We start from the raw sequence: 12,800 nt of genomic DNA, 5'->3' as shown, positions 1-12,800 counted from the left end.
ATAATCTCTTATATTACGTTATATACTCAATATCATTGAATTTACCTGCACATTTTTTTATTTAATGTTATTACATATCTTATTTAAAACATTTGACATAACGTTACTTAAATAAAATGTTATTCGTAGATAGGTAAATTTTCACAAAAAATCGTTTAAGAGAAACGAGAGAACTAGCTCCCAGCATTAAAATAGTAACAATTTCCAGATAACATCACAAATAACGGTTGCCTTTGTTTTAGTTACCGAAGTGATAAATCAGGTACCGTATGTGATACCAAAATGTGTTTCAGTTTCCCTTAGCTAAAGTTTCGTTCTAACAGTTAACAAAATGTGTTTACGAAATTTAAAAAAGCAGGAAAGGTCAAATTGTTTCATAAATATATTCCTTTTCGAATAAATGCTTGAGCACTTAATATTTATATTGTTCAATAGAATATTTATTTAAAATAAATATAATTATGATATTAATGCTTTGATGACGAAGACTTCCATCATTGTTACATCATCAGCCCATATATGATTCAACTGCAGAGACACGGATATCTGAGAGTTCAAACCATAATCCACCACGCTGGCCAAGAGCAGGCTGGCAGATGTTACATGTGGTCGAACGTTGGTTTCCTCACAATGTTTTCTTTCATCGTCAGTGCTGATGTGGATAGTCTACACTGCCCAGATATATTACAAAATCAATTTAATTCCTGCATGCTCGTTCAGTCGATCATTCAACATCCGACTTTTCTATTGTAGACTACTGAGCTTAGTTTATACTTTTCTTTTAGCTTTAAGACTAGCTTTAGCATTATATTAGTCATCTTTATGTTATAAATATCTTATAAATATCTATAGGTGATCTTTCTATAAAATCCGTTTATTTATCTATAGATAAATCGCTTCTCAAATCTTTTTCAGTTAAGCCAAACTCTCGCCGACGGCTTATCTCTAAGTTAATTATTGTGAAACCTTCGAAAGTTAATTAAGTCACTTTATCTTAGAGAAGTTCATTGTTCGAATACATTCAGTTCATCAGAGAGCTGAGAGACCCTTTAATAAAGTTGTTTATTCTATAGAATTAATCACACAGTTTTGTGGAAGCGTAAATAAATATATATAAAATGTGAATTGAAGCGAAAACGTGAGTTTTTTTGTTTTAAATTAAAAAATTATGATGAGCTATGTCCGAGCTCTCTATTCCTTATATTATTTTGTCCCCTGTACTTATCAATTCTATATAATTGATATGGATGTAAATCTTCTTAATTCTTGTTATATACCTAATTCCTCAGGCAATAAGAAAAATACACATAACAAATAAATTAAGTACATGAAATGACTAGTTAAATTATTCATAATGTTACTAAATAAAAAAATTAATATAATAATAACTTAAATTTGCCGATCATCATGACGAGGCAAAACAAAACAAACAATTTTATCTAACTAGTAACTACTTACTGACGTAGTGCGCTAATCGTTCAATAATGTCTTGAAATTTATGTTTGAAAATAATAATAATTGGAAAGAATCACATTTGAAATTTAGATAATACAGGCAGTTTTATGTTTACGAAAGTCATTTTAAATGCGAATCGTTATATTTATTTATTCATGTATTTATTTTGCGGCGGCTTTGTAGTTTTAAGTCATCTCTACCAGGCAACCTTCAATACATACTTCTTCGATGAATGAAATAAATTTTCCAGCTAGGTGTGATAGGCGAAATCCGAAACTATAAGGAATACCGAAAACATTAAACGGTGTCACGGCGCCAATTTAGATGAAAACTAAAATTCCAGCATCAGAAAAATCAATATTTCTAGCCAGTAATTGAACCTGTTGATATTATTAAAGTAAACAAATCTTATATTATTATTATTTATATAATAAAAAAGAGATGACAGATGATGAGAATTGCCATTAGACATTTTCTATTACAAATCATTAATTATCATATACATCTCACGAAGAATCACAATTTATTACGTTTTAAAGCTCAATTCGCCGTTGAGGTGGTGGTGGCGGTGGTGATGGTTGACGGTAGTGTTTTTCATAGATCTCATCCCAAAATAATGTTCTCTCCTTCAACAACGATCCCCCGAGCTTCATGGGGATATTAATATTCATGTGGGGAGACCAGTCCTTCCCCACCGCCGGCCAAGCTGGCAAGTCCGACCCTTCAGGTACAGGCATTCTGAAATACAAATTATCATTGAGCACAAGTCAAGATGACTATATGGTATAGACCACTGCGGTACGGATCCACGTAGAATACGTTACAATATCATGGGACAATTAAATTAAAAAAGGAAATTTATTTATTATTTCTAAACGTGAAAGTTATTTTGCATACGCTCATTGTTAAATCTCATCAAAATCAAATAACTAAACTTAAGCATAAGAAAAGTACAACAAAGTTCCATACCCCATTTTTAAGAAGTTATACCATATATCGCGAAGTAACTTTTTCATATCTCTATGGTCTTTAGTCATGACGTTTTCATCGGGATGAGTAAAATTCCCATCTGATACGTCCATTGATTGCGCACAATGTGTAGCACCACGGACATTTGTATGTAAAACAAGGGGTGTGTCGTCATCTACAAACGAATATTCATACAAGTAAATTTTATCATTACCAGCTTCCACGTGAAGTTTCACTGATCTCAATGTACTATACGTAAAAAGTAAGTCAGAAAAAAAGTCAATATACTTTAAAACTTTTCCATCATCAACTTGACCATCCCCGAAATAAAACTTCTTTATTTTATTTATCACATCATTCTTGTCCTTTTCGCTTTCAAATTGCAGATCTGGTGGCAAGAAATCAGCAAATTGATTGTTCATCCTTTCCTTCCATTCTGTGAATAAAACTTCACGTAATAAGCCTTCCATATTTGCAAATCCATAGAGCATTGGTAACTTCATATAGTTACCATTTTTGAGTATATTTACTGGAGAATCAATAAGAAATTCTTCTCCTTCTGTATTTCGTTCAACACATGGACTAAACAAAAATACCGAATTTGTTCGGTTAAGAGTTAATTTTGAAGACAATATTTCATATGAAATAGTCTTGTAAAATTCTTCAAGCGCATAAAAGTCATCAACGTTTGAAAAATCGAGGGACCTAGCGTATTCTTTAGCAACCGCTATGGGATCTGTTTGAACACTCCAAGCGGCCGAGTTTGCGCCACTTTCTGGAATAACTTTCGTAAATAATCCTTTAGTCATTTTTGATAACATGAGTAAATCAACAGACGAAGCACCAGCGCTATAGCCAGCGATAGTTACATCATCGGGATCGCCCCCAAAATTCTTTATATTTTTCTTGACCCAACGCAACAAAGCTACTTGGTCTTTCATGCCAGCATTTCCAGGAATATCTTCTGTTCCCATGCACAAAAATCCATGAGCTCCAAGACGATAGTTGAAGTTGACGACAATTACTTCTTTGGATTTGACCAAATTTTTATGAAGGAACAAATTTCCATAACCCAGTATATAACCTCCTCCGTGAACGTAAACAACAACTGGAAGATTATCCTTCGTTGTGTCTGGTACAAATATATTAGCAATCAGACAATCTTCTGTCATTAATAGAGGTTGCTGTAGCATTGGTGACATAGCCATTTGAGGACATATTATACCTTTATCTACTGCCTCAAATATTCCTGTCCGGGCTGCCGCTGGTAATGGAGCCTGAAAACAGTTATTGGTTTATTGATTATTCTAGACATAACGAAATATTTGCATTGAAAATGTTCTACAAGAAAGCAAAAACTGGTAAACTACAAACATATTAAATTTCATGACTTGCATACTTCAAGACTTGTTATGACTATAATAATTTATTCCACGTATTCTTGTTGTTTAAAATTTCAATAAATAGTCAAAATGAAAATTAATTTAAATGAAAAATATTTAAAATGTAGGATGTATTTGGATTTATTAATCATTTTAAAGTAATTTATCTATTGTTTATAATGTACTATGAACGTTCCAATAACAATAAGACGAAATAATAATAAACCGAACCTAGTTTTAACTATCTATTGCTTTTTTGTTATTTGTTTTAATCATAGGTCATTGACGTTTTGTAATAGGTAGTGTATAGGATTTAAATTGTAAGAAAAGGACTTGGATTTGTATAAAAATTATACATACGTGTGTATTTAATATAAATTATACTTCTTTATTTTTTTTCTAGCAAACTTATCGCAAGTTACAATATTATGTATTTTAATGGGTCAAATTTTACCTTAAATCTCTGACGGCCGCTGGGGGCTTTTGCATAGGGGATGCTATAGAAAGCAAACAAACCGTTATCGGAATCCCTGTATCCTCTCACAGGACCCTGCTCAGTATCCACAACACGCGATTCGAGGCCATGACTTATCGAAACGACCGAAAAAAATAATACAGCAATCAATAATTTCCACATTGCTCCACTCGACTCGAAGTAACACTACTACTTAGTTCACTTTATGTTTTATAAAGATATAAATTACATGTCATATGATAAACTGTCTAGGTAGATATATATGCCTACTATATTATTAAGTATTATTCAGACGTCAACATTAAGATAAGATATTTTAACTCGTCCATTTAGTACACATATTATATATATGTTGTTGCACTCCACGTTTTTTTTTTCTATAGGATTTTTAATTTTTATAAAGATCTTATTCCATTTTGCAACTCACAAAAAACGGTCACGTGCTTCACTAAGGTTCTAAAATAAGCTAAAAAGAGTAACTACAATAAATATGTCCGTTTTATTAGGTACGGAACTATACCTAATAAAAATCATCATCAAATTCATTTAAATGATGCGCTTTTCGACTAAATATGTTAAATTATCTAATTAAGTCGCAGCAGTCTTATAGCTTCTGTTTTTCTTGTTTCTAGCATAAAACATGGTTTAAAATTTAAATGGCGGAAGTATATAGAATGTAGATTTCTAGGTAGTATATAGTCTATTTCTTTTTAATATTCGATAAAAAGGAGCAAATTTAGTTTTTTAAATCTTGTTCCTGTTTAGACAGTTTTTTATTATGTTTAAATAATCGAATTTCCAAACCAGGCCTCTTCTGTCAATTCAGATCATAAAATTTATAAAAAGTAATTTTTTATAAGAAACTTCTATTTTATTTAAATATTATTAACATCAATATTATGCACATTTTTAATGTTAAATCATCAGAACATTTACAAATTATATTCGTGTTTAAGCTACAAACGATTTATTATTTCCTTTATATCCTAGAAATCAAATTAAAAACCAATCAAAAATAGACTCAATTAAAGAAGCTTTATCTTTTATAAAGTTGCTGGATTCATGGATTCCCCATTAACTGAAGTTTTCGCTAAGCGACAAGAATTTGTTTCGCCAAAGCAAGCTTTAGGTTAAAACAGCGTTTTGATGAGGGTTTTCTATCTCCCGAGAATTATTTTGCTAAAGTCGCAAATAATTTTTGTTGCCTGCAAACGTCTTAGCCCCAGAGGGTCACAGGAGTACAGCTGAATCAGGAAAACCTATTTGCGATGTTGTACATTTATAATGTCTGGATTAATTTTGCAAAATACACAATCATACTTTCAGGTTTGGTTGTTAGGTGTGTGTGTTTTCTATGCAAATATTTGTTACAATAGTATTGTCTTGAGTTCATATTCTAGTTATAATTTTCTCTCTTTAAGGTAATTTAATTTATCCCAAATAGTTGTGAGTGCAATAAAAATTTGAATAGACAGATTATTAAATGTTACAAGTTTAATTACGCCTGTGCCTAAAATCATACGGCTCACTTATTAATAACTAGCGGTCCGCTCTGGCTTCGTCCGTGGTCCATATATAGCCTATATATATAGCCTTCCTCAATATATGGGCTATCTAACACTGAAATATTTTTTTCAAATCGGACCGTTCCTAAGATTAGCGCGTTCAAACAAACAAACAAACTCTTCAGCTTTATAATATTAATATAGAGATTACAACATCCTTTGACATAAAGGTGAGACTTTAATGACACATTGAAAAATCATCCAACATAAGCAATTTCCACACGCTGGCAGACCAAAAGTGAACCTATGTCATACAAGTTTTAAATATGGTAAATAGATCAACTTTTATAGCTCACGAAGTACTAAATACGGTTGCCAAAACAAGGCTTCAGCTGCTCCCAGTCCAAATATAAAGGCATAAATTTGCTTACGTGATATTCATATTCATGCATCAGAGTACCAACTACCGGCATGTGCCAAGTGTTGTAACTAAGTGTCTATGCTGCAGTTTTTAACACGAAATTCAAATTTATAGCGTGAAATGGCATGGAAAACTCCCGGTAAAGCACTCTCCATGACACTCTCGGTGCAGGAAATTTGCAATAGATTTAAATGGCGGTTGAGTTACAAAAATATTCCGACAATGAAACTTTTGGCAGACACAGGTACAAACGTACGTTTTAAACTCAAACTCAAACTCATTTATTTATTCAATTAGACTTTCATTTTATACAGTTTTAACATTTACCATCGGTTTAATAAGTAGTTTCCACAGAGAAGAGCCGGCAAGAAACTCTGTAGTTGCTCTTTTAAAATAAAAATCAATTTTACATTTTAGTTCTACATAATATTATGTAATATGTGCATAACAATGATGCCAAAGAAATGTCCTGTGGTTTTTAAGCGATAACATTCCATGCATTGTCATCTTCCATATATTCATTAATGTTATAATAGGCTGTCTGAACTATTAAATTTTTAATGGTTTTTGAATTTAGCACTACTAAACGATTTAATACTTTGAGGAATTCTATTGTAGAAGCGTATACCCATAAATGAATTATTTACTTTACTGAGCCGGAAAACAGTCACTTTAATTTTATTTCTGTTCCTCATGTCATAACAATGTCTATTTCCTACTCTTGTATGTAAGTCGATGTTATTGTGTACGTGTAAAATATTATTAAAATATATACGTTCACACTAGTATTTTCTTGTAATTGATTTTACGCGAGTATTATACATTTAGAAATTACAGACACCAAGAGTGAGTCTCCCCGTGACCACGCTCGCTGTAAAGTGTTCGAAACGTCGGGTTAATAATATAATGAATAAATCGCGTTTATAATCCGTTAAAAAGTTTTTAATTTCTATATGTTCACACTATATTTTTTTACGTTAGAAAGGTTAATGTGGATTTAAAATGTCTAATTTCATTTCGTCATCGTTGACCTTCGATAATGCATAGGTATTTTAGTAAATAATTAAGAAATTAGCTGACAACAATTTGTTATACACACATTAAATAAAAACAATATCATAACCTAAGTACAAAAGGTACCTACTAGGTAATAAGAAAATTAAATGTATTACAATTATATGTTATGAACCTTTACTATGTGATATCTGTATTGGGTCATTTTCCTCCTTATTCTTTGTAGTAAATTTTATAGTTTAGTAGCTAGCTTTTACTGGCGGCTTGCACGCATTAATTCGGAGTAGTTTAATAGATGTTATCATAGATATAAACCTTCTTCTTGAATGACTCTATCTATTAAAAAAAACATCTAAATCCGTTTAGTTTTAAAGATTTAAGCATACATAGGGACATAGAGAAAAGAGAAAGCGACTTTGTTTTATACTATGTAGTGATAACACAAAATCATTTGTGTATTTTTTATTTATCATTTTTCTATCCATATAATATCATGGCATCAATATTATAAATCTTTTCTTGCATTATTACCGTGACTTGGCAATCTCAGCAAAAATAACATTTTATCGATAATCACTTCAATATCACGTTATAAAATAAAAAAGATAAGACTCGTGGAAGCGGCTTAGCTTTTTCATCCCAGTCTCAATATCTCTGCAATATAAAGCTTAGAGATAATTGCGTATAGGTCGCTACAGAGTTACGGCAAAACAATATTATTGTTTGGGATTGAGTTGCCCATCCGCTACTACGGACCTTACAATTTGTCCATTTTATGTAAAGGAATAATAATCATTATTACGTTTATCTGTATTTTATTGTGATATAATGTCTGTATGTTCAAAGAATATCAATATGAATATTATTCTCTATCAGTATACATATCGATAAATCTGTCAAGTTTGTTTGTTAGTTATTTCGATTTAGTAGGTATCAGTGAACTTCTTACCTATCTTTTTTTCGCATTTTGATTGGATACTTATTTATTATCACTACATAGTACGTATAAAATAGAATCAGTTCGTCACAGTTTTATGCATTTTTTTGTAATAGACATATCGGAGAGGAAAGTTTATATATAAAGAATATAACATGAATAAATGCGCCTATGTGAAGGCGAGTTGGATCACTAGTATCTACAATATTTATTGACATTTTCTAATATTTGTCTATTTTCATTTTAGAATCAATAATTATTTATCAATCCATACGTCAACACGCTTCCCAATATTCCACGTCAAACATTGTTCATCTAGAAAAATCTAGATTCGTTTCAGCGAATGTCCATAGTACGGGCTTTGTTTTAAAATAAGTAACATAAATTCGTTCTACTGCTATGTAAACCTATTTGAACAAACTTAGCGCTGTGAGGAGGGCGCTGGGATTACGCGAACTGGCAAACTTTGATCAGATCCCACACGCATGGATGAACCGGCACAATAAGTGCGTGAAATCTCAAAGGGGCCAACAAATTTTAGGAAACAAAATATCTTTAATTCTTTACTACTACTGTATCGAAATCGATTTTCATAAAGCTATGCTTTAAGTACCAATCCTCATTTCAATTGCCTTTAATTATAATTACGATTTAAAAATTCTAAAATAAAAACAAGATTAGATTAAATTACTTTCATAGAATAATAAATATTAAATACTCTCATTATTTATATACAACAATTCTTAATAACGAAATTTTTAAAACGATTATTCCGCATTTTTTTTCTCTAAAAGTAGAAAATACATAAACTACTTCGACTAAGTAGAAGAAAGTAGCGTAGTTAAATGTTGTCATGTTCATACGAAAGTTAAATTGCTATTTAATTCTGTTTCATTCACCGTCATAACAAATGTGGGTTATGGGAAGGGGGGCACTATATCTGCTTCAGCATCCAGCAAAGTGTGAATTGTTCATTCACGACACATCAGATACCAAGTGAGTCGTAGTTTGCTCATACACGGATGCGTTTATAGGACACTAGACTTGAACATACAAGTAACCAACCCCTTCTGTTAATATTGTGTGTGAAATATTATATTTCTTTCCGACTGAGGCTTCAGGGTCGACGTCCTAGACGGGTAAAATCTTTGTTCTATGGCATGAAGTCATCGGATACATTTATTTAATGGATTGAAATGGATTTTCTTGTTAAACTAATCATGCTTTGTACTAAATATTACTATTGCAAAAATTGCGATTAATTTTTTAAGTAAAACTCTAGTAAATCTAGATTAAGTTGAAGTTTTGAACATATATTTAATTCATAACCTTCCTTCATACAAGGTTAAATTCTTGGTTACTAACGACCCTGTTAAGTGATTACACTTATATTATTATCATTTTTGAAATGATAATGAAAATGATACTTATATATTCCTCAGAATGATTTATATTTCTCCTTAATATAAAACACTTCAATTTCGAGTATATTATTAAAGTTCGGTATGTTCTACGGGTGGAGCAGGCGGGGAACTATGACGATAGTACTTGCTATAAATCTCTTCCCATAATTGAGTGCGATCTTTATGTAAGGCTCCTTTTAGTTCTAGAGGTAAATTGAGGGCCATGTGTGGAGACCCATCCTTGTCTACTGGAGGCCACGCTGGTAATTCCGATCCTTTGGGGACCGGTTCACTATAAAAAAAAAACGTTATGCATTGAACTTCTAAATGGTATTCTTGTATATCATTAAAAATTTACCCTATTGGATAATTAAGAGTAAAATATTCACACTACACAGTACATTATCTCATAATCTTTACATTTATTGGTACACATAGATAACATAACACTATACACTGAATACTGAGAAACTCGAATACTTTTCAGTTTTGTCTATTAGAAAAAAAAAATGCTATATCGAATGTGGCATTTTTTATTCACGTCTAGATCAAAAATAAAATTGTTATAAATCATTATAATGCCTTAATATTATATTGTCCACATAAAAAAATAAGATTTGACAATTTAGAAGTAACTATTTAGTAACCTATGATTTAGGCTAAGAACATCACGTATGCCGCTAAAGCACATCATTTTGCTACAACGTTAACACATTATTTAATAATATTAACTTTTATTCATAGATTTGCCTATGCTCTCAGTTAAAAGACGTTTTGTTGTTTTAGTAGTTACAAAGATATTAGCTAGGTTATCTGGCTTATACGTAAATATAGACATAGGTTTAGCAACGACTACGCAATTGGAACGACTGAAAACTTATTTTTGTTTAATAATATATAACAAAATCTAACTTACCCTGTTGTTATGAAATTTGTCCAAATCTCTCGCATTATTTTTTTCATCTCCTTCAATTCTTCAGAGATTGATAACTCCGTATGGTGTGTTATGTTAAGACCATCCATAACAGCATTTGTTTGAGCACAATGATCCGCGCCGCGGTTCGCCGCGTTCGCGTGAGGGATAATAGGATCATCGTCGTGAACAAAGGAATATTCATAGAGATATATACTCCTGTGACCAGCTTCATAATACAGTTTTATGGCTCTCATAGTTGGATAAGCAAAAATCACGTCAGTAAAGTAATTAATGTAATTTATTACTTGATCGCCATCGATAGGCTTATTTCCAAAATAAAACTCTTTGATCTTATTCGCTATAGCTACTTTTTCGTCAATATCTCCAAATTTCAGATCTGCTGGTAAGAACTTCGCAAAGTTTTCGGACATTTCCTTACGCCACTGGTCAAACACACTAACACGATAAAGACCCTCCATATTTGCAAATCCATAAAGCATAGGCAGCATTCTATAATTTCCACTCTTTATAATATTTACAGGTTGATCTGTTAAGAAAGGTTCTTCGCGGGTTTTGCGTTCGATACACGGGGAAAAGAGCAACGCAAAATCGTAGCCATCAAAATAATCCTGTCTATTTACTGAATTTAGCACATCATATGGAATAGTTTGATAAAACTCCACTAACGCGCTGAAATTATTCACATCTGTAAAATTTAACAACCTCGCGTACTTTTTCGCATTTTCAATAGGTTCTATTTGAACACTAAATATTGCTGTACTCGACCCACTTTCTGGAATTACTTTATGGAAAAGACCTTGCGCACTTTTGGAAAGCATCAATAAGTCTACAGATGCAGAGCCAGCGCTATAGCCAGCTATTGTAATATCATCAGGATTGCCGCCAAAGCTAACAATGTTTCTCTGGACCCACTTAAGAAGAGTTACTTGGTCTTTCATTCCAGCATTTCCAGGTACGTCTTCAGTTCCAAGGCATAAAAATCCATGAGCTCCTAGACGATAATTGAAAGAAACTACTATTAATTTCTTACTGCGAACTAGGTTTTTATACGTGGCTAAATTTCCGTGGCCCATGATAAATGCTCCTCCATGGACGTAGACCACAACTGGTAAATTTTTCTCGTCAGTGTCTGGTATAAAAACATTTGCAATCAAACAATTTTCTATTTGTTTAAGTGAATCCGGGTATATATCAAAGTCTATCTGAGGACAAATAATTCCTTTGTCTTTAGCATCTAACGTTTCTAACCAAATTGGTGCAGGGAGAGGCGCCTAAAAAGGAAAAGTAGAATCAAAATATTTGAGTGCTCAACGGCCAAATGTATAATATAATTACAGAATTTAAATTTAAGTATCGTGGTAATTAATATGAAAAATTCAATGTTACAAATATAATTATATAATTAACCAAAATAAATAGGTTAAATATTTGTCAGAGTTCAATCATAATAACAGATTATATCGAATTTCAATCAAAAACTACATACATTCATAATTTCTCAATCACTTCTCACTCTCACCTTACACCATCACGCTAAATCACGCTAAAAGATTGAGAATGCTTACCTTAAATCTATTTTTTCCGGTAGGAGCCGTAGCGTACGGTATACCGTGAAATGAATACAACCCTCCCTCGGGGTCCAAATATCCTCGTACTTTTCCTTGTTCCAGTTTAATTACTTTCGTGTTACTGTCATCACCTTTAATATAAGCACATAAACATATAACAAAAAACAATATTGTCCTCATGATGTCAACACACACGCACACTCAGTTCCACTAATAATTTAGATAAGTATTGATTGTATAATTATGTTTAAAAACATTAGATTTTATTCTTTAAAAATAAAAGATAAGAAGTCGATTTATCAGATAATTTTCGTTAGAATGCACTCTGATGTTTGATAAACAAATATTTTTAGAAAATCATTCTACATATATCACAAATATCATGCGACATGTCCCAAATTTTTTAAATTACAAAAACGACAAATAGATAAATACCCGAACTTAATCTGAGACATTTTTAAGGAATAGGCAAATTTTAAGAAAAGACGCGGGGACGAATTCCCCCTCGTGATCAATTTTTTTCAATTATTTAAAATTATTCTTATTTATTAAGCATTTCCATGATATAAAACTGAAAATTAAATTTAATTTAATATTTCAACTTGTTTACATTCGACAATCTCTACTAAAGCTATAATGTGCTAGTACATCTGTCTTACTTAAGGCGAGGTGAGTTCAGCGATTAGCCTCTATTGAGGGGGTGAGGTGCGGGGTCTGAGGGAGGCACGCCCGCG

At 31.9% G+C, this 12,800-nt stretch overlaps 2 protein-coding genes across 2 annotated transcripts in view; both read right to left on the bottom strand.

Moving 5' to 3' along the window:
- Positions 1-1,921: 1,921 nt before the first annotated feature.
- LOC119830100 (juvenile hormone esterase-like) lies at positions 1,922-4,443 on the bottom strand. Its single transcript, XM_038352957.1, has 3 exons — positions 4,261-4,443; positions 2,425-3,701; positions 1,922-2,193 (listed from the first exon to the last, which is right to left on the bottom strand). Exons 1-3 carry the CDS (start codon positions 4,441-4,443, stop codon positions 1,989-1,991), a joined length of 1,665 nt encoding a protein of 554 aa, XP_038208885.1. The 3' UTR covers positions 1,922-1,988.
- A 5,048-nt stretch (positions 4,444-9,491) lies between these two features.
- LOC119830098 overlaps positions 9,492-12,800 on the bottom strand; it is an 8,171-nt gene continuing 4,862 nt past the window's right edge. Inside the window, exons 4-6 of the mRNA XM_038352955.1 lie at positions 12,064-12,197; positions 10,478-11,769; positions 9,492-9,853 (exon numbers count right to left, since the gene is read on the bottom strand). Of these exons, the coding sequence (XP_038208883.1) occupies positions 9,652-9,853; positions 10,478-11,769; positions 12,064-12,197 (1,628 nt within the window). The 3' untranslated portion in view covers positions 9,492-9,651. The remainder of the gene's footprint in view (positions 9,854-10,477; positions 11,770-12,063; positions 12,198-12,800) is intronic.

Source organism: Zerene cesonia, chromosome 11 (genome assembly GCF_012273895.1).
Source record: "Zerene cesonia ecotype Mississippi chromosome 11, Zerene_cesonia_1.1, whole genome shotgun sequence".
NCBI lineage: Eukaryota > Metazoa > Arthropoda > Insecta > Lepidoptera > Pieridae > Zerene > Zerene cesonia.
Note: the sequence above shows the minus strand (reverse complement) of the source record. Positions and strands in the feature narration are given on the sequence as shown.

Coding starts and splice junctions, on each gene's coding strand:
- LOC119830100 (XM_038352957.1), bottom strand. CDS start 4,443: ATGTGGAAATTATTGATTGCTGTATTATTTTTTTCGGTCGTTTCGATA. Junction 3,702..4,260: donor GCGGCCGTCAGAGATTTAAG/GTAAAATTTGAC, acceptor AACTGTTTTCAG/GCTCCATTACCAGCGGCAGC. Junction 2,194..2,424: donor TATAACTTCTTAAAAATGGG/GTATGGAACTTT, acceptor TTTGTATTTCAG/AATGCCTGTACCTGAAGGGT.